This window comes from Microtus pennsylvanicus, unplaced genomic scaffold (assembly GCF_037038515.1).
Source record: "Microtus pennsylvanicus isolate mMicPen1 unplaced genomic scaffold, mMicPen1.hap1 Scaffold_73, whole genome shotgun sequence".
Classification (NCBI taxonomy): domain Eukaryota; kingdom Metazoa; phylum Chordata; class Mammalia; order Rodentia; family Cricetidae; genus Microtus; species Microtus pennsylvanicus.
The window spans coordinates 8,374-35,678 of NW_027461007.1; the positions used below are offsets into that span (position 1 = coordinate 8,374).

A 27,305-nucleotide genomic window follows, 5' to 3' on the forward strand; every position below is an offset into this window, starting at 1 on the left:
CAAGTGTGCCAAACAGCAGAGACCCCATTGCAACTGGGTCTCTGCTCCAGTCATTGCGGTTCATCACTAACATGACTTCCAGGTGTGGCTGGGATCAGCCACCTCTTCGGAGGATATATAATGAACTCCCCTCATCCTAAACCTCGATCTCCAGTTCTGCCCCTTTGATAACACATGCCACCTGTCACTCTGTGCACCTGCCCAATGGGAATATCATTTTTTTCTATGAAAAGGGACAGTAGTTGTCCCTGAGGCACAAGGAGATCTCAGCTCTGCTCTCAGGAGGCAGCCAAGCACTTGGCACAACCGGCTCTTGCTCTGGCAGACTTTGGACCCATCCAGCACATGCCACTCCAGAGATGAGGGAAGAGATGCCACTATTTCATGGTCTTGTCAGGAAGGGTGTCAAGCCAGGAGTCCTGAGTCCCCAACTGACCCACACGGTCATCAGCTGGACTTGAGAGAGGGTTTTACCCAACCAGGAGGTCAAAGCCACAGCTTTGTGCTTTGTGCAAGAAGCACACTGGATACCTGGCTAGGGGTATGGCTCCATGGTGGAACACTTACCCAGCATGATCGTGTAAGGCTCTATGTTCCATGCCCAGGATTGCAATGCAGGAGACAGAAGAAAGTCGGGGCTGCATAAAACCAAAGGGTATGTACCAGAAACACGAAAGTTAGTGAGTGGGGTCAGCTCATGGAAAAAGCTGACACAGACCAATCCAGTTACTTTGCAGAGGAGGACACCAGACACAGGGCACTTCTTCCAGGAGACCCCCACGCAGTCACATGCTCTGAGTGCACAGTGGAAACCACACGGCCTTGGCATAGGAAGATTCAGGTCCTCCCTGAGGTCTCCAGACCCAAGCAGTCTTTGACACTGCAAGAGGCATGACTGAGCAGTGTGCCCTAGGGCAGGCTAAGATGAGAGCTTTCTTACAGACCATTCCAGAAGTGAATAGGGCAGTCATGTCTCTGAGACTTTCTTTATATTCAGATTTGTGTACCAAATGGAACTCTAAACCTGGTTTTCTTCTGCAAGCACACAGCAGATAGGGAATCCTAGCAATAGGGGAGGGGAAAGAAGAAAGCCATGCCATCCAAAACTAGGCAGTTCCAGGCCCTTGTAGGAGCAGATGGGCCCTTGACAACTTTTCAGTTGTCAATGCCACCTCCAGTCATTCCTGGACTGGAGTCTAAGACCAGACAATACTCAGGGAATAAAGGAGCTGTAACATGAGGGGCTGCATCCAAGCCAAAGAGGCAGATAGGCCTCCCCTCAGAAGCCCTAGGGCTAGGAGACCCCGGAAAAAGAACGGAGGGCTTGCTGGCAGCTGTGCTTCCCTGGTGCTGATCTCACAACCCCTGCCGGGGGACACATTTCCTGTATGTCGGGCTTTACCCATTTAAGTCCATGGATGCAACTCTCGTGAGAGGGTGGCTTCCACCCTACCCGGCTCCTGGCCATTTGGAGCATTAGCACTTCTCCCTAGCTCCCCTAGAACCTGGCTAGTCCTTTCTGGAGCCGAAAGTGATGCACGTTCCAAGGAAGAGACAGACAGACCCAGAGGACGCTGGGACTCTCCCCTGCAGATCACCCAGCTGTCGGGGTGTGAAGTCAGGAAGAAGATGATGAATCAAGAAGGGGAAGGCGGGGGCGAGCCTCCAGAGGCTGCACCCTGTCATCTCCCGGGCCGCTGGAGCCCTTTCCTCCTCCTCCCCCCCACCTCAGGCTCTCTGAGGAGCTGTTCTTGCATGGCTTTCCAGGCCCATCTTTTGCAGGCTCCACTCCCATTAGAGGGCAGCCGCAGAACTTGTCCCATTCTCTGAGCGCCTGGCACACCTCGGCGACACCCGAGAGCTAGGACCGCGCTTTAGATGCCTCTTTCCCCAGCTCGGGGCCCTCAGCTCCGCCTTCCTGGCCTCCTGGATTTCCTGAGACCCCCTCCTCAGTGCCCACCTCAGCCACGTCCTCTCCACAGCCACCGCTCAAAGGCGCCCTCGAGCCCCGTAAGCCCGCCATTCTCGCCCCCATCAGTCACCCCGCGACCCCCAGGCCGCGTCACACCCTCGCGCCCTGGGACACCAGCACCAACCCCGGCTCTATCCTCCCATCAGGAGAACCACTGAAAGAACTCACCTGAACCTTGGCAGCCCTGCTCCAGGGAGGAGGGGTGCTCTGGGACACGCCCACTAGAGCCACGCCCCTGCTCTTGGTGTGGTCCTGTTTTCTGGCTCCCTTGAGCTGTGAGAGGCGGGGCGCTACAGAGCCCTGCCCCCTCAGAGCGCGCTCCCAAAAAAGCGGGCTCCTTGGCTTCACTTGCTGACAGGCCCCAGTGCCCCACTGTCCTGCCTGCCTCCTAGAGAGCGGAGCCCCGAGAAGAGGCTCTTTGAGTGGAAGGCGGGAAAATGGCGGACTCCTCGGAGCGGGACGCGGGGTGAGTTGGGGGCACAGTAGGGCGGGGTTTAGGGGCACCCGAGGGCTGGCCAGAGCCTGGGCTGACGGGTGCCCAAGCGGGAGAACGGGGCTCCTTAGAGCCACTCCCCGAATCCCTCCCAGCCTGGAGGCCCAGGCTCTGAGCATCTCCTGTGGGGCTCAGAATGGAGTTGTGTGTGGTACTTTGGTGTTGGCAGCAGGTAACTTAGCCTCATGGTTCCTAGCTTTTGCATCTAGGGGAGCACTCAACCTCCTGAGTTCTGTGTGTGACTTGTTCTGTTTTGGTTCCAAGACAGGGTCTCTTGTAAGCCAGGCTTGCTTCGAACTCTCCAGTTCCTGCCACTCTTCCCGCGGGGATGATTAGTGTGCTCCCCCAGCAGCAGCTGGACCAGTCTGCTGCACCACAGCACTGCGGGGATTCATCCTTGTTAGTGAGCTTGGGAAGTATTGGAGCCTGGATAGGTTTTATTTTTCTTAGAATTTCAGGTTTACTTTTTTCCTGAAAGGAGTTTTGAAGCACTGATAAGGGAAGAGTCGGGGGGGGGGGGGGTGGAGAGATGGCTCAGTGATTAAGAGCATTGCCTGCTCTTCCAAAGGTCCTGAGTTCAATTCCCAGCAACCACATAGTGGCTCACAATCATCTGTAAAGAGGTCTGGCGCCCTCTTCTGGCCTTCAGGCATACAGACAGAATATTGTATACATAATAAATGAATGAATGAATAAATAAATAAATACATTTTTTTTAAAAAAAAGGGGGGAAGAGTCGGGGAGTTACAAAATAATCGCTTGAGAGTTATAGTCTGGAAATTGATAAAAATCTACACCTGGGCGGGTTGATGCTCGTGGCAACCACAAGTACTCAGTGATGGTAAAGAAACTCTCCCACCCCACCTGAGCTTCACTAGAAGCCTGCCTGTCAGCACAGGCAGGAGGTGGTGGTGGAAGAATCCCGAGTTCAAGGACAGCCTGAGTTACCTACCTGAGGACCTGTCTCAAATAAACCATTTTTTGTTTTTGTTTGGTTTTTTGTTTTTGTTTTGTATTCAAGACAGGGTTTCTCTGTAGTTTTGGAGCCTGTCCTGGAACTAGCTCTTGTAGACCAGGCCGGCATCGAACTCACTGCGATCCACCTGCCTCTGCCTCCCTAGTGCTAGGATTGAATGCGTGCGCCGCCACCACCACCTGGCCAGCTTTTGTTTTTGTTAGGAATATTTCTTAGACGAGCCTCTCTGCCAACACAAATAATTCCAATCAGACCAAATTAGACCGAATAAAAGATGCCCATGTTTGATGGAGCGCTCCTGGGTGGCACCAGGAAAGCATGGTGAGGGGAAGAGAGAGAAGGGGAGACCACATGTTCATATTTTGGGGGACAGCCTAAAAACCCTGTGGGAGTGGTCCTGACCCTCCCTGGGGAGGCTTGGTGAGCTTTCCCAGGGGAGGGGGCTTGAAATGGATGCCAGGGGCTGGGGTGACGCTTTCACCCAAACATCCCAGACTCTTGGATATAGGGACCCGACTCAGGTCTGGCCACTTCCTGTGAGCATGGAGTGACATTGGCAAGGGGGGAGTTGGTGGGCTCATGAGAGGCGTGGCTGGAGCGGCTTCCCATTTACTGTCATCCGGGAGACCTCAGGCAGCTGTTGGTTGAGAGAGATGAGAAGGCAGGAGGCATTTGTTATCATTGGCCCTATGAATAGGGCTAGCCATGGGAAGTCATTAACTGCCAGAAAGAATGGGACAGAGAAGTGCCCTAGTTGTACAGGTGAGGCTCGGGTGTACAATTGGGACACACTAGCAGATAAAACCAGATTTTAGTTGTTAGGTGTCCTTGATCCAGGAGAGTTGGTACCAGTGGTGAAGTCGCAGGAGCTGGTGCAGGTGTTGGCATTTTCTGGAGAGCGCTTTGTAAGTTGGTCTTGGCCCAGATGGCCAGAGTGACCTGTAAAATATGCGTGAAAATGGGTGGGGTTCAAACAGGCTCTGGAGGGCTGGAGAAATGGCTCAGAGGTTAAGAGCACTGACTGCTCCTCCAGAGGTCCTGAGTTCAATTCCCAGCAACCACATGGTGGCTCACAGCCATGTATAATGCGATCTGGTGCCCTCTTCTGGCCTGCTGGCATACATGGAAGGAATGTTGTTTTTTGGGTTTTTTTTTTTTTTTTTTTTTTTGGTTTTTTGAGTCAGGGTTTCTCTGTGGTTTTGGAGCCTGTCCTGGAACTAGCTATTGTAGACCAGGCTGGTCTCGAACTCACAGAGATTTGCCTGCCTCTGCCTCCCGAGTGCTGGGATTAAAGGCGTGTGCCACCACCGCCCAGCACGGAAGGAATGTTGTATACATAACAAATAAATCTAAAAATTAAAAAAAAACAGGCTCTGGAAGACTGTTAGTTGTTTGTTTGGGGTTTTTATTATTATTATTATTACCAGACCTGATTTTTGATACAGCAGTAGAACTTTTTCCAGAAACCTGTAGGTATCTGTAAGAGAACTGGAACAGATTTACATCTTGGTGTCATAGCAAAAGGCTGTTGCTTTAGGTTAGAAGGTTTGCACATTTTAGAAGACAATTAAAGGGAATTGGGAACTCTGGATTTTTAAGATACACCTGTTAATCTGAACTATGAAGCCTTGAAAGAGGCACACCTGTTTGTATTTTAGCAGGAAACTTCAAATGAAGTAATGAGCTACCAGTACCTTAAGTTGTCAAATGCCATGGATGAAGTAATAAGTGAACAGTATCCTAAGTCACCAAATGCCATTAGACAGATCTAAGGGGATAAATGGGCAAAAATGAGACACCTTTTTTAGCTACACAGGCAATCCCAAGTCTCTCCTTAGTCCTCGGAGAACATCAGCCTGGAGGCAGTGATTGCCGTTAGCTGCTGGGTACAAGAGGCCCCAAGATTTTCCTGTGGGGGGAAGATTTAGTCCACCTGTCATGGCAGGATGAGAAGATTGAGTCCCCGGGTGGCATCCAGGAAGCTGAAGAGGTAAAAGGCCGCTTTTTGGTGTGTGGGTGTCTTTGCAAAACCCAAAGGCAAGCCTCAAGGCGGAAGATCTTTGTAACCATGTATCTTCTTGGAGGAGCTATAGGTGCCATGGGAGCTGGCATGTCTGTGTTAGAAGCACTTTTGTTAAATTGCCATACTCTCAGATCTGTAAAGGCACTTGAGAATTGGGCACCATTACCTGGTGTATTTAAACTGGACATATAAGCTAAATTTAGGCATGTATTTTATCCAGTTAGTTACACCTTACCAATGCTAGTGAATGTAAGACGATTAAAAGGAATATTTTAATAAGTCAAAGAATACTAGCACACTGTCACAGAACTCCCTGTGGAGACCCTGTGAGCTTCCAGCTCACAGATCACAGAGATCTGAATGAAAAATGAGGATGTGGCCCAGCAGTGGTGCTGCAGGCCTTTAATCCCAGCACTTGGGAGGCAGAGGCAGGTAGCTCTCACCAAGGCTTTTACACAGAGAAATCCTGTCTCAAAAAGAAAGAAGTAAAGAAAGAAAAGAAAGAAAAGAAGTAAAGAAAGAAAAGAAAAGAAAAATGAGGACATGACTGCTCCAACGTATATGGTTGAGCAGAAGGTTTATTGTAGATATGAGGGAAAGTACAGCCAGAGGCATCAGGAAGAGTCCATACTGAACCTGCCCAGCAGCCTGAACCAGGCCATGAGAAGAGAGAGAGGGAGCAAAGAGAGCACTGGAAACATACAGACCAAGTGGACAAAATGGCTGAGTTATATAGAAAAGAGAAGCTGGGGAACTTCAGGGTAGGGGCAGGATATGCCTGCCAGGCTGGCTCTGTGACAGGCACTTGGGATGCTGAGAGATGATAAGTTAAGTAGGCCCCTCACTTAGACACTTGACCCAATGAGGTCCACCTGCCTCTGCCTCTGCAGCTTATAGACTTGTACCACCACACGCGGCCCCAGGCCAGCTTCCTTACTCGCAGGTAAAGGTGCTGCCACCAGGCCTCATAGCCTCAGGATTCCCAGGACCCAACTACAAAAGTCATCCTTTGCCCTCCCGTGTGTCAGAGGACGTGAGCACCACATACTGCATCAGATTTAAAAGGCTGAAGTGCTACAGAGAAGAGGCCGGTGGGTGGAGCCTCCTGACCAGCACTATACCTCAGACTTCCAGCTCTTTACACGGGTAGTGATGGGCACAGGTCAGGTCAAGGCCATGTTGCTGAGGCCTCCGTGATTGATGGGCAGACCCCGGGGAATCCTGAGGGACCACAGCAGGTGCACCTGCCCTGCTTCCCAAAGCCAAGCCCCTACCATCTGTAGGCTTCAGGAAGAAGCCAGCAGCAGAGGCTTAAGACCCCCAGAGCTGGACTGCTGGGGACTGAGCTCAAGTCCTCTGCAAGAGCAGCAAACTTTATCCTGCAAACTGTCTGTCCAGCCCTGGTAGGAAGATGATGAGTTCTGGGCCAGCCTTGGCTGTAGTGTGAGACCCTGTTGGTGTGGGTGTGTGTGTGTTAATTATCACTGAACAAGCCTGACAACCTGAGTTTGGGTCCCCAGAAGCCACGTAGAAACTGGATGCAGTAGTGCCTGCACTCCTAGCACACCCTACAGGGAGATGGGAGGCCAAACAGGAGAGTCTGCAGGGGTGAGGACTGGCTAGCCTGGTATACGCAGCCGTGGATGAGAAGGTGGAACGTGACCTATGCTGAGATTGTCCCCTAACCTCTCTGGAGGCACCACGGTACGCACAGTTGGTGGCACTTACACAGCTGCACTCACAGACATACACAGAATAAATAAAAATGAAAATATTTAGAGAATACAACTATTTGGTGACATATGAGCGATGTGTGACCCAAAATGTGCTATGTCAGCAAAGTTTTGTTGCCACATGGCCCACGCATTGTGTCTGTCAACTTTGGTACTAGAATAGCAAAGTTGAGTAGTTGCTGGTCATGACAGTGACCGGGGAGCCTAGGAAACTGACACTTTGCAGAGAAAGGCTGTGTCACCGTCCTCTCCCCAACCTGCCATCTCATCCTTACCATTGGACTCTTCCCTCCTGTCTTCTCCAGCCCCTGTGCTTGCAAATCCTCAGCCCCAGCCCTTCCGAAGCCCTCCCACCTCTCTGGCTGTTGTCACACCAGCCTGATGAGACAGGGATCTTCCTGGTCGGGAAGCTCTGATCCCTGTGGGCCAGTGTTCTACTGCCTTCAGGAGGAAGTTGGTCTTGTGGGGGTTCCCCCTCCTGCTTGTCTAGGGACGATCTTCACATGCCCCGCTGCAGCTGACGGAAGGTGGCTCTGGCCTCTGCAGATCTTGTAGATGGATGAATAGCACATCTCTCTTCTCTCTTGTAGGAAGCCCGCAGCCACTGGTGCCCCCAAGACAAAAGGAAGAAGAGTACAAGGTGAGTGCTTTAAGGAAAGTGTTTTGTTTTGTCTTCATCAACGATTTTTGTTCAATTTTTTTATTACACGTGTATTGATCTCTTTGGAGGGGTGTGCATATTGTATCATGAGTATAGAAGTCAGAAGGGAACTTGTGGGAGTCAATTTGTCATCAATCAAGCTGGGTAGCAAGCAAGTGCCTTACATGCTGAACCTTACTGTTCTCTGAGAAAGTCTCATGGATGCCAGGTTGCCGGTCAGCTCCTGATCCTCCTGCCTCAACCTCCAGGGTGCCATCTAGTTCATGAAAGGGGTTTCTTGGGGGCAGGGGAGACAGAGACAAGTCTGAAACTTCCACTGCTCAGTGGCATGCCTTTGGGGACTCGGGGTTGTCTTTGTCCCTGAGGTGTCCTGTGACTGTAGTTGTCCTTTGGAGAGTTGAAGTCCCTCGAAAGTGTAGCTCTAGATGTGCACAGGCCACAGATCCAAGTTCCTTCAGAAACCTGTGGAGCTGCCCGGTGTGGGTGCTGGAAGAGCAAGTACTCCTCAGCCTCATAGGCTCATTTTTTTTTGTTACACTTCGTGTGGGGCAGATAGCACATGTGGTACACACATGGGGGTTAGGCATAATTTGGGTGGTTGTTTCTCTCATTGCACCATAGGAGTCCAGAGGACTAAACTCGGACCCTCAGGGTTGACAGTGATCACTGGACCTGGTTGGGTTTGGGGCTTGGGGTTTGGTCTTAGGGATGGAGCCCAGGGCCCCACATTTGCTAGGCAAGCGCCTAACCACTGACCTATATCCTCAGCAGATATTTTGTTTGTTTGTTTACTGCGATGGCAGAAGTAGAATTGGGGCCCTCACTGTGCCAATTGAGCACCGTGCCACTGAGTGGCCCCAGCCTGGCAGTTTTGTGTGTAAGCTATGACATGTTTGCATGCTGCCTGGTTTTGTTAACACTGGCCAGGCCAGATGCCCCAGCCACCGCCAAGGGGGCCTGGATCTGTGCGTGAGTCTCATGAGGGTCCACCCGTGATAAAGGCTGGAGTGGTGGTGAGGACAGAGCATGGACATAGGCCTCCCCAACCCAAAGGTACAGAGTCTGACATGGCTCACGTGTGCCCCAGCTTCCCTGCCCCTGGGCTGCTGTGGGCTCTTCTCCTGTCTTTAACTTTATTGTTACTTTTTAATCTGCTAGCTTCATTTAATTGAGAAACATGAGTGGTCAAGGTACAAACGACCACAGACCAGCTGTAATGAGAAATCTGGAGTCTTCCATGGTTGGCAAGCAGGGTCTGAGAGCTGGCCTGGGCACATAGACCAGTGGGCCTGTTTGTCCTGGCTGCAGGCTCAACACGTTTAAACTGAACCAGGGTCAGATTCCTACATCTGGGCTGCATTTTCCAAGCTTTTTCCTGGCACAAGCCCCAGGCAGAGTCTGACTTGGCCTTTTACGTCCATTACCTATGCTCTCAGAGCCTCTGCAGGATCTCAGCGAGAACCCCCAAATCCATGCCAGCACGGCCATTCCCTCACAACAGTTAACATCATCTAGGGTTACAGGAGTGGATCTCTATCCCTCTGATTTAAAGATAGGAAGGTGGGAATACTAAGACCACGGTGGGCAGCCCAGCTTTACTGTGCTGAAGCACAAACAGAGATGGACTCCACCAGAGAGGGATAGACCCAAAATGCTGTGGGATTTGTTGTTTTGTGTTTTTGTAGGTGGGAGGGGGCTGTGCACATGAATGTAGATGCTCTTGGACACCAGAGAGAGTGTTGAATCTCCCAGAACTGATATTACAGTTGCAAGCATCCCTGTGGGTGCTGGGACCCTAACTCCAGTCCTCTGCAAGAGCAACAAGCGCTTAACCACTGAGCCATCTCTCCTGCTCCTTTTTTTTTTTTAAAAAATTGCACTTATTTACTGAAGGTGAGGGGGATACCAAGGTGCACATATAGAGGTCAGAGGAAGGCTCTTGAGAGTTGAACCAAAGTCATCAGGCTTGGTTTCAAGCCCTCCACCCAGTGAGCCATCCCACTGGCCCCTGGCTTTCACGGTCTAGAATGTTTCTATCTTTGAACTTACTTGGCACTTGCTCCTACTCCAAGGACCCACATACAAGAGACGTTCCATCAGTGTCTTATGGACACTGAGTGTCCTGTGAAGGTACTAGTTGCAGTAGCTGCCATGTGCATACTGGGGAGACTGAAGGAGCCAGTCTGCATCGGGCTGTAAGGCTGGTGCTTTTCCTGTCATTGGCCCCGGCTCTCCACTGTGGGGTCCTGCTCATGCTCTATGTCTTCATGCTGCAGCATTCCTCTTCTCTAACAAACACTGTTGGTTAATTAATAAAGAAACTGCTTGGCCCTGATAGGTTACAACATAGGTGGGGGGAGTAAACAGAACAGAATGCTGGGAGGAAGAGGAAGTGAGGTTAGAGGCCATGCCGCTGCTCCTCTCCAGGGCAGACGCGATGAAGCTCTGACCCAGGATGGATGTAGGCTAGAATCTTCCTGGTAAGCGTACCTTGGGATTACACACATTAATAGAAATGGGTAATCAAGATGTAAGAATTAGCCAGTAAGAAGCTAGAGCTAAGGGGCCAGGCAGTGTTTAAATGAATACAATTTGTGTGTTGTTATTTTGGGGCATAAGCTAGCCAGGTGGCTGGGAGCTGGGTGGCAGGAATGCAGCCCGCAGCTCCTACTACACACTGTGTCGTCTGCAGGAGGAAGAGTGGTTGAGTCCAGATACCTGCAATATGAGAAGAAAACTAAGAAGGTAATGGAGTCTTTTACTCTTGGAGCCACTAGGAATGGGTGGAGGGCACGTGGCAGCTGCAGCCCTATCCTGGAAGACACCATTGGGGCCTTTGCCGCCTCCAGGTTCTGGGCACAGTCCTGAGTCTCTGGTGAGAGTGACACCAGTGTCCATCAGTCGTATGTACCTCCTCTGCCCCTCCTGTTTTGAGGGCCTCTGTTCTGTCAGATCTGTCCTCCAGCACTATCCCTTCACACCCAGGAGGCTCCTGAGTGATGGGCAGTGGCAGCAGCCCTCGGTGTGGGCCACAGGCGCAGCTGGCAGGGGTGACGTTCACTTCTGCATCTTCCTGTGTGATACTTTTTCAGCTGTCAATAAGCAAGGCTGGCAGGGCTTCCTGAGGCCCCAAAAGCTGCACTGCATTGCAAGAATGGGGGAAACATGTTGGGGTCAGCTGCAGGCTCATCCCTGTGGTGACACATCCCTGGAGCACAGGATCCAGTTCCAGGTTGTCTGTCACGGCCAGGCAGGACTGCTGAGTACAGGCTTGGTTTATGACAATCAGAAGGTTAATTTCCCATCTGCCTGGCCTGTGCCCCAGGAAGTGTGGTGAGGGTTCCCAGGATTCCTGAAGCTCTGACTGGAAGTCTGGTTTAAGGGAAGGGATTCTCACATCACCCTGCAGACAGCTTTCCCAAGCTACTTATCCCTGCTTCCATTCACCCTGTGGCTGTTGCCACCTTGAAGGCTTGGCCACAGTGCCCCCATGTGTTTATAGAAGGCATTTTGGTTCTGCTACCCCATCAGGTGACCTTGGTCTGGCTGGAGTCTTGAGTGTCTGTTGTCATGGTAACATTAGCCTGCGCTTTCTCCTGAGGCTGAATGGATCTCAGAAGGGCTGGTCCTGAGTGGAGCCCACTTCCAGCTGAGCAGCCCTTTCCCTGAGTGTGGGGCAGATGATCTTGAGTTTCAGATTTCAGTTGTGGATAAGGGGTGCTTGGGCTGTGCTGTGTGCTCCCATTCCTCCTGAACACCATTTCACGTTTCTCCCAGGCACACTTCTGTGACTTCAGTAGGTGTCTCCAAGGCAGTTGGTGGTGGGCATTGCTCTGCATTGGTCCTTGTTATTTTTGTGTGTGTGTGTGTACGTGTGTGTGTTGCAGGTTGTACAACCATGCATGTACACATGGATGGATGCCAGAGTGAAATCTTTCTTTTGTGACAGGATTTCACTGAACTGCCAGCTCTTGGGATCCTTTTGTGTTCCTCATCCCTTGCTAGGGTGAGAGGTTCTTGTGGTGAAAGACTTAGAGGCCCCTTAGCACTACTGCACCCCCTTCCTCGGAACCAGGGCCCTGGTAACCAACAACACGTGCACGAGAGCTTTGAGTACTTTCCATCTCCATTGTATAGACCTGGACCCTGGAACTGGGGTGAGACGACCTTGTAACCATCATAACATTGATCAAGGTTCCTCCTTGTAACTATGACATTGATCAAGGCTCCTCCTTGTAACTGTTACAACATTGATTAAGTAGAGTTAGCTGACCATTAAATGAACTAGTCAAAATAGTAGACAAATGATTTTTGGGCTTTCCCTTTGATTTTGTACTCCCCCCTCCTTGATTTTGTGTTTTTTTTCCTTTAAAAGAGCTTGTAATAGACAAAGCAGTCGTCCTTCTCCTCTCGAGGCTGGGGGACCTCTGCCGCGGCAGAATAAAAATTCCTCTTGCTATTGCATCAACCGAGTTGTGAATGTCTCTTGGGGCGACCTTCTCCTTGGTGGGGCTTTAGGGCCCAACAGTGGATTTGTTTCTGTGTAGATGCTGGGGATTCAAACTCAGGTCTTCAGACTTGCAAAGTGACTGCCAGACTACACACCACACAGCCCTGCTTGTTGGCCGTTAAATTCTCATTTTGTTGCTGGTTTGTTTGTTACATGTTCTACCGTGGACATTTTCTCGCTAGTGAGTCAGGGTTTTCAGTGGTTGGCTTTCGTGGCCTGTTGTCAACAGCCACAGGCAGCAGCTCTCGTGTCATTGAGCACAAGTTCTGAATTTGCTTTCAAAAGACCAATCAATATTCCAGCCCGGCGGTGGTGGCAGGCATAGGCGGATCTCTGTATGTTTAAGGCTAGCATGGTCTACAAGAGCTAGTTCCAGGAGAGATAGGGTTGTTGCACAGAGAAACCCTGAAGCATGATTAATAAACGCTCAGGGTCAGAAATTGGGTTTCAGTCTGAAGGTCTAAAAAGCAAAACAGCCAGCCACTGGCTCTTGCCTCTCCCTCAGTCTGAAATGGCGATCCTGCCTCCAGATTTCTCAGAATGAGACTATGTCTGAGAACTGTCTCCCCCATCTTTTTCCTCTGTAGGGCTGGGATTAAAGGTGTGTGACACCATAACCTGGTCTGTAAGGCTGACCAGTGGGACTGTTTTACTCTCAGATCTTCAGGCAGTCTTTATTTATTAAAATACAAAAGAAAACCTATCTCACCCCCCCCCCCCAAATAAAAGACCATTATGGATTTTTCTGCCTTTTTTTCTTTTATGGACAGTGTCTCTCTACATATTCCTACATGGCCGGGACTTAGAGAGATAGAGAGATCCACCCCTGTACCTCCTGAAGGCTGGAATTAAAGACAGGGCAACCACGTCCAACCGCAATTGTTGGTCATCTGTTGTTGGACCTTCTTTAGACTGCCAGTTCCCAAATGATGGCACAGAGACTTCTTATTAATTATGAAAGCTTGACCTTAGTCTAGACCTGTTCCCAACTAGCTCTGGCGGGTGGTGGTGGTGGCACACACCTTTTATCCCAACATTTAGGAGGCAGACAGACCTCTGTGAGTTCAAGACCAACCTGGTCAAAATTTCCAGGGCAGTAGGACTGTTTCACAGAAAAATCTGTCTTAAAAAAAATTACCACGTCTATATTAGTCTACATTCTGCCATGTGGCTCCTTACCTCTCTGTACTGCTGACTCCCTCAGTGTCTCCCTGGCTTAATTATGAGAGCCTCTGATTCTTCCTGAGTTCCCTTCTCTCCTGGAAGCCCCACCTGTTCTCTCCTGCCTAGCTATTGGTCTTTCAGGTTCTTTTTAACCAATCAGAAGGTGCCTTGGGCAGAGACACATCTTTACAGCATACAAAAAGATTATCCAACAGCAATCAGGTGTGTACACAGACCTGTTGATGGAGCCCAGGCCTTCATGTGCCAGAGCCCAGCACCTGCTGGGGATTGACTGCATGGGCTCCCAAGTCAGTGTCAGGGACGTGCTGGCATGGGGGTCTCAAGACCTGAACCCTGTGATTCTTCTTGGGTTCTGACAGGCTTTCATGTATGATGTGTGAGGGTGGCATCTGGCTTCGGCACGTGCCCCTTTTAGTGTGGAATTTTTTTTTTTTATTGAGAAAAGGACAAAAAATTTTCCGCCTCCTCGCAGACTCCTATTTCCCTCCCTCTCCTCCCACCCTTCTCCCCGTCCCCCCACTCCTCACCCCCTCCCTCTCCAGTCCAAAGAGCAGTCAGGGTTCCCTGCCCTGTGGAAAGTCCAAGGTCCTCACCCCTCCGTCCATGTCTAGGAAGGTGAACATCCAAACTGGCTAGGCTTCCACAAAGCCAGAACATGAAGTAGGATCAAAACCCCGTGCCATTGTCCTTGGCTTCTCATCAGCCCTCATTGTTCACCATATTCAGAGTCCGGTTTTTTCCCATGCTTTTTCAGTCACAGTCCAGCTGGCCTTGGTGAGCTCCCAATAGATCAGCCCCACTGTCTCAGTGGGTGGGTGCACCCCTCGTGGTCCTGACTTCCTTGCTCATCTTCTCCCTTTTTCCGCTCCTCATTGGGACCTTGGGAGCTCAGTCCACTGCTCCAGTGTGGGTCTCTATCTCTATCTCCATCCATCACCAGATGAAGGTTCTATGGTGATATGCAAGATATTCATCAGTATTGCTATAGGATAGGGTCATTTCAGGTTCCCTGTCCTCAGCTGCCCATGGAACTAACTGGGGACATTGCCTTGGGCCCCAGGGAGCCACTGTAGGTTCAAGTCTCTTGCAAACCCTAAGGTGGCTCCCTTAACTATTAATTGTGCTTCCGTGCTCCCCTATCTAACCTTCCTTTATCCTAATAATCCTGTTTCCCCAAGTTCCCCCCATCCTCCCCTTCTCACTTTTCTCTGCCCATCATCCCTTACCCCAATCACACCCCACCCCCAAGATCCCAATTTTCTCCCCGGCAATTTTGTCTACTTCCCATAGCCAAGATGATAACTATATGATTTTCCTTGGGTTCACCTTCTTATTTAGATTCTTTAGGTTCACCAATTGTAGATTCCGTGACCCCTATTTATTGCTAGTAACCAATTATGAGTGAGTACATCCCATGTTCATCTTTTTGGGTCTAGGCTACCTCACTCAGGATTGTGTTTTCTATTTCCATCCATTTGCATGCAAAATTCGAGAAGTCATTGTTTTTTACCGCTGCGTAGTACTCTAATGTGTGTATATTCCACACTTTCTTCATCCATTCTTCCATTGAAGGGCATCTAGGTTGTTTCCAGGTTCTGAGTATTACAAATAATGCTGCTATGAACATAGTTGAACAAATGCTTTTGTCATATTATAGGGCATCTCTTGGGTATAATCCCAAGAGTGGTATTGCTGGGTCCAGGGGTAGGTTGATTGCGAATTTCCTGAGAAACTGCCACACTGATTTCCAAAGTGGTTGCCCAAGATTGCATTCCCACCATCAATGGAGGAGAGTACCCATTCCTCCACAGCCTCTCCAGCAAAGGCTATCATTGGTGTTTTTGATTTTAGCCATTCTGACAGGTGTAAGATGATATCTCAAAGTTGTTTTGATTTGCATTTCCCTGATTGCTAGGGAGTTTGAGCATGACCTCAAGTGTCTTTAGACCATTTGAACTTCTTCTGTTGAGAATTCTCTGTTCAGTTCAGTGCCCCATTTTTTAATTGGGTTAATTAGCATTTTAAAGTCTGAGTTCTCTATATCTTTTGGAGATCAGACCTTTGTCTGTTGCAGGGTGGGTGAAGATCTTCTCCCGATCAGTAGGTTGCCTTTTTGTCTTAGTGACAGTGTCCTTTGCTTTACAGAAGCTTCTCAGTTTTAGTAGGTCCCATTTATTCAATGTTGCCCTTAATGTCTGTGCTGCTGGGGTTACACATAGGAAGCGATCTTCTGTGCCCATCTGTTGGAGGGTACTTCCCACTTTCTCTTCTATCAGGTTCAGTGTGTTCAGACAGATATTGAGGTCTTCAATCCATTTGGACGTGAGTTTTGTGCATGGTGATAGATATGGGTCTATTTTCATTCTTCTACAGGTTGACATCCAGTTGTGCCAGCACCATTTGTTGAAGATGCTTTCTTTCTTCCATTGTATACTTTTAGCTCTTTTATCGAAAATGAGGTGATCATAGGTTTGTGGATTAAAATTCGGGTCTTCTATACGATTCCATTGGTCGACTTCTCTGTTTTTATGCCAGTACCACACTGTTTTTGTTACTGTAGCTCTGTAATAGAGTTTGAAGTCAGGGATGGTAATGCCTCTGGAAGATCCTTTATTGTATAGGATTGTTTTGGCTATCCTGGGTGTTTTGTTTTTCCATATAAAGTTGATTATTGTCCTCTCAAGATCTGTGAAGAATTTTGAAGGGACCTTGCATTGAATTTATAAATTGCCGTTGGTAGAATTGCCATTTTTACTGTGTTGATCCTCCCAATCCAAGAGCAAGGGAGGTCCTTCCATTTTCTGGTATCTTCTTCAATTTCTTTCTTCAATGCCTTAAAGTTCTTGTCAAATAGATCCTTCACTTCCTTGGTTAGAGTTACCCCAAGATATTTTATGCTGTTTGTGGCTATTGTGAAAGGTGAAGCTTCTCTGATTTCCCTCTCTGCTTCCATATCCTTTGTGTATAAGAGGGCAACTGATTTTTTGGAGTTGCCCTTGTATCTTGCCACATTACTAAAGGTGTTTATCAGTTGTAAAAGTTCTTTGGTGGAGTTTTGGGGGTCGCTTATGTACACTATCATATCATCTGCAAATAACGAAAGTTTAACTTCTTCCTTTCCAATTCGAATCCCCTTGATCCCCTTATGTTGTCTTATTGCTATTGCTAGAACTTCAAGCACTATATTGAAGAGGTATGGCGAGAGTGGACAGCTTTGTCATGTTCCTGAGTTTAATGGAATAGCTTTGAGTTTCTCTCCATTTAATTTGATGTTAGCTGTCGGCTTGCTGTATATAGCTTTTATTATATATAGGTATGACCCTTGTATCCCTAATCTCTCCAATACTTTTATCATAAAGGGATGTTTTATTTTGTCAAATGCTTTTTCAGCATCTAATGAAATGATCATATGGTTTTTTTTTCTTTCAGTTTATTTATATGATGGATTACATTAATAGATTTTCGTATGTTAAACCAGCCCTGCATCTCTGGGATGAAGCCTACTTGATCATAATGGATATTTTTTCTAATGTGTTCTTGGATTCGGTTTGCCAATATTTTGTTAAGGATTTTTGAGTCGATGTTCATGAGTGAGATTGGCCTGTAATTCTCTTTCCTGGTTGAGTCTTTGTGTGGTTTTGGTATCAGAGTAACTGTAGCTTCATAAAGGGAATTTGGTAATGACTCTTGGGTTTCTATGTTGTGAAATACATTAAGGAGTACAGGTATTAGGTTTTCTTGGAAGTTCTGGTAGAATTCTGCATTGAAACCATCTGGTCCTGGGCTTTTTTTGGTAGGGAGGTTTTTGATAACAGCTTCTAATTCTTCATGACTAACAGGTCTATTTAGATTGTTCACCTGGTCCTGGTTTAACTTTGGTATATGGTATTTATCTAAAAAAGTGTCCATTTCTTTTACATTTTCCAGTTTTGTGGCATACAGGCTTTTGTAGTAAGATCTAATGATTCTCTGAATTTCCTCTGTGTCTGTGGTTATGTCCTCCTTTTCATTTCTGACCTTATTAATTTGCATATTCTCTCTCTGCCGTTTGATTAGTTTGGATAGGAGTTTATCAATCTTGTTGATTTTCTCCAGGAACCAGCTTTTTGTTTCATTGATTCTTTGGATTTTTTCTGTGTTTCTATTTTGTTGATTTCAGCCCTCGGTTTGATTATTTCCAGTCTTCTACTCCTCCTAGGTGAGTCTGCTTCTTTTTTTCCTAGAGCTTTCAGGTGGGCTGTTAAGTCTCCAATATGTGCTTTCTCTGTTTTCTTTAAGTGGGCACTTAGTGCGATGAACTTTCCTCTTAGGACTGATTTCATAGTGTCCCATAAGTTTGAGTATGTTGTTTGTTTATTTTCATTGAATTCCAGGAAGACTTTAATTTCTTTCTTTCTTTCTTCCTTAATCCAGGTATGGCTCAGTAGTTGACTGTTCAGTTTCCATGAGTTTGTAGGCTTTCTGGGGGTAGCATTGTTGTTAATTCTAACTTTAATCCATGGTGATCTGATAAGACACAGGTGGTTACTAATATTTTTTTGTAACTGTGGAAGTTTGCTTTGTTACCGAGTATGTGGTCAATTTTTGAGAAGGTTCCATGAGCTGCAGAGAAGAGGTTATATTCTTTCCTATTTCGGTGGAATATTCTATAGATGTCTGTTAAGTCCAATTGATTCATTACCTCTATTAATTCTCTAATTTCTCTGTTATTTCTCTGTAATTTTTCTGATTGACCTGTCCATTGGTGAGAGAGGAGTGTTGAAGTCTCCTACTATTAGTGTGTGCGGTTTGATGGCTGCCTTGAGTTTTAGTAATGTTTCTTTTACGTATGTGGGTGCTTTTATATTAGGGGCATAGATATTCAGGATTGAGACTTCATCCTGATGAATTGTTCCTGTTATGAGTATAAAATGTCCCTCTCCATCTCTTCTGATTGATTTAAGTTTGAAGTCAACTTTGTTAGAAATTAGTATGGCCACACCTGCTTGTTTCTTAGGTCCATTTGCTTGATAAGCCTTTTCCCAGCCCTTTACTCTGAGTAGGTGCCTGTCTTTGTGGTTGAGGTGTGTTTCTTGTAAACAGCAGAATGTTGGATCCTGTTTTCGTATCCAATCTCTTAGCCTGTGCCTTTTTATAGGTGAGTTGAACCCATTGACATTAAGTGATATTAATGACCAGTGGTTGTTAACTCCGGTCACTTTTTTAGTAGTAGAGTTTGTGTGTTTCCCTTCTTTGAGTTGCGCTGGTGAAGGGTCTCTAGATGTCTGAGTTATTGTGGTCATTGTTGGACTCCTCGGTTAGTGATTTGTCTTCTATTACATTCTGTAAGGCTGGATTTGTGGCTATGTATTGTTTAAATTTGTTTTTATCCTGGAAAATTTTGTTTTCTCCATTTATAGTGAACGAAAGCTTGGCTGGGTATAGTAGTCTGGGCTTGCATCCATGGTCTCTTAGTTTTTGCAGTACATCTATCCAGGACCTTCTAGCTTTCATGGTTTCCATAGAGAAGTCAGCTGTAAGTCTGATAGGTTTACCTTTATAAGTAACTTGGCCTTTTTCCTTTGCGGCTCTTAATATTCTTTCTTTATTCTGTATGCTTTGTGTTTTGATTATTATATGGCGAGGGGATGTTTTTTTTTTTTTTGATCCAGCCTCTTCGGTGTTCTGTATGCTTCTTGAACCTTCATAGGTACATCTTTCTTTAGGTTGGGAAAGTTTTCTTCTTTAATTTTATTAAATATATTTTCTGGACCGTTGAGCTGCACTTCTTATCCTTCTTCTACTCCAATTATACTTAGGTTTGGTCTTTTTATTGTGTCCCATATTTCATGAATGTTTTGTGATGAGAGTTTGTTGGACTCGCTGTTTTCTTTGATCAGGACATTTATTTTCTCTATGTTATCTTCAGAATCTGAGATTCTTTCTTCTATCTCTTGTATTCTGCTGGTTATGCTTGTTTCTGTAGTCTCTATTTGTTTACCTAGATTTTCCATGTGCAGCTGGCCCTCTGTTTGTGTTTTCTTCTTTGCCTCCATTTTAGTTTTCAAGTCTTGAACTGTTTCCATTATTGGTTTGATTGTTTTTCCTTGGTTTCCTAGGGTAGCATTCACTGATTTATTCAATTCTTCAAACTTTCTGTTATACTTCTCATCCATTTCTATAAGGGCTTTTTTTACATGCTGTTTAAGGGCCTCTATCACTTTCATAAAGTCAATTTTTTCTACTTCTTCTTGATTAAGGTGTTCCTGTCCTCCTGTTGTGAGGTCTCTGGGTTCTGGTGGTTTCATGTTGTTTTTCTGATTGTTGGGTGAATTCTTGCATTGGTGCCTGCCCATCTCTTCCTCCGAATGCTCCCCTATGGATCTTCTTTTACAGGATCAGGTCTCCTTGCCCACTGATGTACCTTCCCATTGATGTCACTCCCCAGTGATGGCTTTCCTGGTGCCTAGATCAGATCTCTGTGCTGCTTGGATAGCTCGTAAACAAAGGGCCTACCTTGCTTGCTGCAGGCAGGCTATTGAAACAAAGGAACTGCTGCCCTCCCGGTTGCCCTCCCGATTCAGATTCGGTCCCAGCACCCGAACAGGCTGAGCTGGGAGATGTTATGTGGCCAAAGAGGGGAGGGAGGCAAACAGGGTGGGGAGGGTTCTGGATGCAAGCTGGGTGGGATAGAAAGAGAGAGGAGGTATTGGGCAGTATAGCCCCTGCAGGATGACCAGGAAGTGTAGGAGGGATGAGGAACATCTGAGTTCCCTGTTCCGGGCTGCTGCTGCACTCACTTACCCCAATGATGGCTCTCCTGGAGCCCAGATCAGATCTCCGTGCTGCTTGGGTAGCTCGTAAACAAAGGCTAGTCTGGAATTCTTAGGGGTGTGCTTTTGAAACATTTTAATTGGAATTGAGTGTACAAATAATGAGATTCATGGTGACTTTTTAAAAACTTAACTACATTTTTATTCATTAGAGAAGGGTTCGGGCCAACTGTACATATGGTTACCAGAGGACAACCTGTGGGAATTGATTCTCACCTTCCACCACATGGGTCCTGCGCATCAATTTGGTTTGGCAATCTTGGTGGCAAGCACCTTTACACACTGGCCCAACTGCTGGGAGTTGAATCCAAGTTCTCCTCTTAACCAGCGAGTCAACTCTTCAGCTTCTGGTCACACTCAGTCCAGTTACCTTCACTGTGGGTTCTTCAGTATCTGACCCTAAACCCCACAGCCCTTGGCTGTTGTACCACCCGGGGTAGCCAGGTCTGCGTGAGTGTGTGGTCCCTTATGCAGATTGTTCTGAGGGGAGGGCACTGGCACAAGCAGTTGTAGAGCACGATGACCCCGAGTTCCGGAGCCAAGGCCACAGCAGTTCCTGTGCAATCGTGGCCAGGGTGGTCAAGAGCCCCACTGTCAGGCAGGTGAGAAGCAGAGCTTGCACTTTGTTCTTCACAGCTGATTCTCTTTGTGCCCTTGAGGGCCTGGCTGGCAGCACCTATGCAGGGTGGAGTCTGCTGCCTGCTGGCCTGACACCTAGGGCCATTGCAGGTGGTTGCCCAGAGTGACCCTCAGGCTTGGAAAACTTCTTTGCTCTAGTCTGAATAGGCTTGGGTAGTTTTGACAAGGAGTAGGTTTTAGTTTTCCTGTTCCATCCTGCTGCCTCCTTATTTCCTACAGAGGGTCCCCAGACCCAGTGGTGCATTAGAATGAACCACGACACAATCCCCACTGTGCTCCTTGCCTTTCTTGTACCTGACAGCTGGGCATCCACTGCTGCTGGTGGTGCAGCTGCTGTTTGTGAGCTTTGTAGACTTAGGCCAGGGAGAAGTCAGTGTCTCCTGAAGTCCAGAGTAACCTGTGTAGAAGTCAGCGCATCCTGAGAGTGCCATAGGAAGTCGGTCGCCAGCCCCTCCACAGCACACGCAAACACACACCCATCGAGATGGCAGTCCAGCACGTGTGCCGTTAATTCCCATGTCTGAGGAACGTAGCTGTCCACTGTTTGACTCTCCCGTGTTCGCAGTCTCAAAACTCCTGCTTCTCCGTCTGACCTTTAAGCAAATGCATCAAAGGTCAAGTGGCCTGACCTCTGACTGTCTGTTTACATAACAGGCTTCTGCATCTGCTGGAGGGAAGTCACCAGAGGGAAGAAAGCCCAGCACATTGCAGAAGGTCAAAGGTGAGTCCTGGCTAGGGTTGAAAGGGTGGGACTCTGGCAGCAGGGAAGGAGCTGCCAGGCCTCCCTCAGGGCAATCAGGACAACCCATCACAGACTGTCCACAGTCCAGCCTGATCCAAAAGTCCCTCAATTCCCCGGTGATCCTAGATTGTGTCAGGTTGTGAGGGAAAACTTAGCATTAAGGGTCTCTGTCAGAAAGGATGTGGTTCAAGTGTGTGATGGGAGCATAGGCAGAGTGTCTGAGGCCCAACCATATGTCCACGGAACTACTTGCGGATCCAGGAGCTGCTACTTGCTGTCAGTTTAGGATGCTACAGAAATTATAACCAATGGGGTGCCTGACATTTGGACACTTGGGAGGTGGTGGCAAGATCAGAAGTTCAAAGTCATCCTTGGCCACGTGGGCTCCATTGAACCAGGGTGTGCATGAGACCCTATCTCAAAACACAGGAACAAAAATTTCTCTGTTCCCAGGTGGGGATGAGAGCAGCACATGGGCCTGGCTAGGATGTTCTCATGTGCGGCGTGAGCACCTCCTGAAGACGGGCCAGTCAGGAGTCAGGACCTGCCTGGCCTAAACAGGTGCTCACCAAAAGGGACTGACTAGGGTTAGGGTGTATGCAGACATTTTATTTGGATTTTGGCTTCTGATGGATGAACCACAGCTGCCGGTTGGCCCTTGGTGCACAGGATGCCCCTGGCTAGCATCTAGTTGGCCCAGAGGTCTGCAGTACCAAAGCTGAGGAACGTTGTTTGTTGGTTTTTGTTTTTGTCATTTTGTCGTCATTGGTTCTTGTTCCTGATGCCTTGGCACATTTGATGTCCGAGGACAACTCTGGAGTTCTCTCCCTCCAGCTTCCTGCGAGTTCAGGGATCGAGTGCGTCATCGGGCTTGCCAGGCAAGGAAGCATCTTTATGGGCTCAGCCAGCCAAACCATCCCATTTTTTTGACACAGGGCCTCATGTACCCTTGACTGGCCCAAAAGGAACGACACACCTTCCCCAGAAAAGACAGGTGAGCACTGGGGAGCAGACGGTGGGTAGGTCTGACTCCCGGCAGCCAGTCCTCCAGGATGGAGGCTAGGGCTGTGGTGTCCATGGTCCTTGCTCAGTTCAGTGTGCCCATATACTGAGTGGGGAGACACCCATACACTTCTGGGCAAGGTGTGACCTGACTCCATCCTCAGCCCCGCGGACACCATTTGAACCTATAAAGTGCACAGAGGTTGGGGTTCTGCCATGCCCGGAAGAGCCAGGTCAACATGGCTTACTGGGAATTGAACAGCAGGACCCTTGCAGGATCTACAGGAGACCATGGACATGATGGAGTCGCAGACACTACTGCTGACCCTGCTGTCTGTGAAGGTGAGCTTAACTGGGACTCACGAAACAGCGTGTGTCCTCTGTCACCTCCCCCACCCCACCTGAGTTGGTCTTGCGACCCACAGATGGAAAACAACCTGGCTGTGCTGGAGGAGAAGGCTGAGAAGGACTTGGTGGCCTTATGCCATGAGAAGGAGCGTCTACAGCAGCGGGTGCTGGAGCTGCGGCGCCAGCTGCTGCTCCAGCAGAAGCATCAGGAGCTGGCTACCATCCTGGATGCCCAGGTGGGTTTGAGCATGCTCCTGAGGCTAGGGGTTCATGAGGGAGCCAGGATCAGGATGCCACCACTTACATTCTGCCCGCCCTGCTTAGGCTCCTGATACGAATGTAGTACTCTGTATGGGACACCTGTCTCTGCCACACAGTCTGCAGAATACTTGGCACCTGCCAGCATTGATGTTGTCCCACCGTGGAGCTTAGCATAGCAACAGGGCCCCGTCCAGGGCAGGTCAGAGGGGGTCCTGTTACCTGGAAGCTGGCCCTTCTTGTGCGAGTGAGCGGTGTGTCTCACAGTGTCCCCTTCTGCCTGCAGATGGAGGTGCTGGGCCCTCTCGAGGCTGTAGTAAAGCGCTTCAAGGAGCAATACAAGACACTGGCCACAGCCTTGGACGCCACACGACATGAGCTTCCCGTGCAGGGCATCCACATGCAGGGAAGTGGGCAGGAACTCCTAGGTAAGAACAACCTTGCTGTGTGGCATTGCCTCAGCAGGAAGGAGCCTCAAGTCTCACATGCACCATATTCTAGGTGCCTCTACCCTGGGGTGGTGTTGGAACCCGTGTGGACCAAGTAGGACACAGGCAGCTGAGTCACGATTCCAACCCCACGCTGGACCTCACAGCTGGAAGACTCTGGGGGCAGGGTGACCTATCTACCGGCCCTGAGCCCTGGGCCCTACCAACAGGGTGGAGGTGTTGAGAGGTCATTTGAGGGATTCTCTGGAGCAGACATCCTCCTTAGGACTTTTTAGCTGCACAGGGTTTACTCTGCCTGGGCTACGTAACAAATGAAAATGGTATGGTGACCTACATTTATTGTCTGACTCTTGGGAGGCTGTGAGTTCCAGGCCAGCCTGAGCTACAACACAGTGAGACCCTGGCTCCATAAAAGAGCATAGTGTTGACCTGGAAGCTGTAGCGATCCTCCTAGCAAACTGCCCCTCGCAAGTCTGTACCCAGCAAAACCCCAGCACTGACGGTGAGGTGAGGACACGACACAGCAGGAACAGGTCCTTTAACCCTCATGACCTTGCTGGGTTGTGTGTGGTGCAGGTCTGTGCCTGGGACACACAGCTGCTACAGATACCAGAACCTCAGCTCTTTAGATCCGGAGGCCAGGAAGTGCAGGTCCAAGCCACATCTGGCAGGTGCATCCTGCTTGTCGCTCGTAGTGGAAGGACAGAGGGTGAGAGAACAGAGCAGCGGCTTGCAGCCTGAAGCCCCAGCTCCCCTGGTCCACAGGAGTCTCCTGGGCAGCAGTCACAGAAGCACCTGTGCGCTCCCCACTGGGTTTGCCTTCCCAGCATGCACTTGGCACCCACACTCCAGGGACGAGTGAGATCTCCTAAGATCCCTCCCTTTGGCCCTGTTCCCTGAGTGTGAGAGAAGAGCCAACGCTGCACAGCTTAAACAGCTGCTGCTTTGGGCACCGGAGTTCTGCTAACAGCCTGTATCTCCACAGATGATCTGGAGCCGGCCCTAAAGACCACCCTGCAGCTCCTGGGCGAGCTGGGCATCTCCTCCCCGGACGCCAGCGGGCAGGTGCCAGACACCAGCGCGCAGGTGTCACGCCTGCTGGAGGAACTCAGGGACTTGATTACCAAGAAGGACCAAGAGCTCTACAGGTGTGGGTCAGGCCTCCCCCTTTCCCCTCCATCCCTCCCCTCCTCTCTCCATCATCCCTTTCTTTTTAGTTGGGTTGCTGGAGGTGGAACCCCACCCAGCTGCTCTCTCAGGTGAAGACTGTTTGGGCTTTTGAGGACTCAGCTATTGAGTGCCTCACTACTACAGCACTGTTCCACTCCTAGCCCACTTCTGAGTTCTGAGACACTGGGACCTTGGGTGCAGTGAAGCCATCAATTCATACTGTGCCAGAGTCCAGCAGAGTAGGACTGGGGACCGTAGAGACCTGAGGTCACCACGGGCAAGGAAAGCATCCCACACTCAGTCTCATGCCCTAGATAGGGCAGCTCCAGGTCAGCAGGGGACAGAGAGAGCCTTTTCTGAGCCGGACAGTTGCTCAACACATGTTAAACGTCATTCAGAAGTCAGTCTTAGCAGGATGTTTGGGGTTTTCTTTTTGTATGTTTTGTTTTGTTTCTAGACAGAGTTTCTCACTCTGGAACTCGCTCTGTAGATCAGGCTGGTCTCGAACTCAGAGATTCGCCAGCCTCTGCCTGCCAAGAGCTGGGAGTGAAGCTGCACACCATCACTGCCTAGCCAGTCTTGTGGTTTCTTGAGGGACATTGTTGTTTTGTGTGTTTTCTAAGACAAGGTCTCAATCTGTAACACCGAGTGTGGCTTTGAACGTGCAGAAATCCTCCACCTCAGCTTGCAGAGTTCTAGAATGGCAGGTGTGAACATCACACGTGTTGGGGTTTTGTTTTTGTTTTTTTTACGTATTTTTATGTTTGGGCATGTGCATGCCAAGGCAGGAGTGTAAAGGTCAGAGGACGGCTTTGGGGTCTGTTCTCTCTTTCCACTTTGTGGGCCCTAGGGATCAGACTGAGGTCATCAGGCAGGCTTGGCCATTTTGGCCACCTCCAAAAAAATGCATTTAAGGAGATGCCCATAGGAGTTCTCAGGGATTCTGAAGCGCCATACCCAGCGCTGGCCTACAGAATGCGTCAGCCATCACTCATATGGAGCATAGACTGAGGATGTCTCCCTGTGCTTGTGACCACTGTATGGCCACAAGTTTTCCCAGTCAGTATCTGAGCAGTACAGATGTACCTGGTATTCACTCTTGGACACATGCCCTCCGTCATCTAGGGGCTCTTAAAGTCTTCAGACACCTGGCCTTTGACCATGTGGTAATGGCTGAATCTCACATCTAGCTTGGCACCAACAAGGTCTCCTCACATCAAATTTGCCCACTGTTGAGGGTGTGGGGCACTGAGGTCCCAGGTGAACAGGAGGATGAAGGATGCATTCAAGGCTCGCCACACAGCTCTTTCCTGCTAGGCCTGGGGGCACAGATCTGTCAGCTGTCTCAGATGCTTGGGGGCTGAGGCAGGAGGGTCATCAGTTTAGGGTCAGCCTAGGAATCTTAGGTGCTGTCTCCTTCAAAAGAGGGAGAGCTGGGGACGGAGGGAACTCAGTATACACAGGCCCTGCTTCTGTTTGCAGCACCATATGGACACATGCACACTTGCCCCCAAGTTGGCAGCCACCCTTGTTGACTTCCAAAGACACCATTAGGGTCCTGAGATCAGCCAGCAAGGAAAGTCTGGTGTCCTGAGTTCAGTCCCCAGGATCTGTATGGAAGGAGAGAACCTATTTCTCTAACAAGTTTGTTTTTCTAAGATCTCCTTTAGAGTTCTTGGCCAGAGGCGAAGTTGTCCCTTCTCTTTCTTCTGCCCACAGGATCTTCAGTCTGGCCATGGAGCTTTCTTCCCAGGCCAGCAAGGAGGCAGCCTTGATGAACCAGGAAGTCTGGGAAGAGGCCCAAGGCACCCCTTCGTGCAGCCAGTGGTACTTCGGTCCATAGGCAGCAGACATCACCAATGTCCACACTCCTGGTGGTGGGGTGTAGGGATAAGCCCAGCCCATTAGGGGGCGTGTTCGCCTTGGGCTAATGTTACCTATAAATCTGGCGAGCATGAGCCCCACAGCTCTCTTTGTCTGTATTTCCTGCTCATCACTGGATGGCTGGTGTTGTAAGTTCATTAAAATTTGCTGTTTCATATTAAGCTAGCCTGGTTATTATGCCGCCTACAGTGGGGGGCAATGAGTGGAGAGGCTAGGCAGATTTGGATGGTCACTGAACACCCTTGGAGTCCCCACACCCAGTAAGGTTCACAAGGAAGTTCTGAAGATACTGCAGGGCCAGCAAGCCTGATCACCAAGTAAAGCTGATTGCTGCCATACCTACCCCAAGTTTCATCCCTGGAACCCACATGCACATGGAAGGAGAGAACTCACCCCTGCAAGTTGTCCTCCGGTCTTCACAATTGGGCTGGCTCACACACCCTGGACA

At 49.0% G+C, this 27,305-nt stretch overlaps 1 protein-coding gene across 1 annotated transcript; it reads left to right on the forward strand.

Annotated features, from left to right (window-relative positions):
• Positions 1-2,305: 2,305 nt before the first annotated feature.
• LOC142842416 (HAUS augmin-like complex subunit 8) lies at positions 2,306-26,916 on the forward strand. The gene is made up of 10 exons (XM_075959147.1): positions 2,306-2,438; positions 7,788-7,837; positions 10,551-10,603; positions 21,659-21,725; positions 22,682-22,740; positions 23,025-23,090; positions 23,174-23,332; positions 23,641-23,782; positions 24,789-24,951; positions 26,693-26,916. The coding sequence occupies exons 1-10, from the start codon at positions 2,410-2,412 to the stop codon at positions 26,814-26,816; spliced, it is 912 nt and encodes a 303-aa protein (XP_075815262.1). The 5' UTR covers positions 2,306-2,409; the 3' UTR covers positions 26,817-26,916.
• The last annotated feature ends 389 nt before the right edge of the window (positions 26,917-27,305 follow it).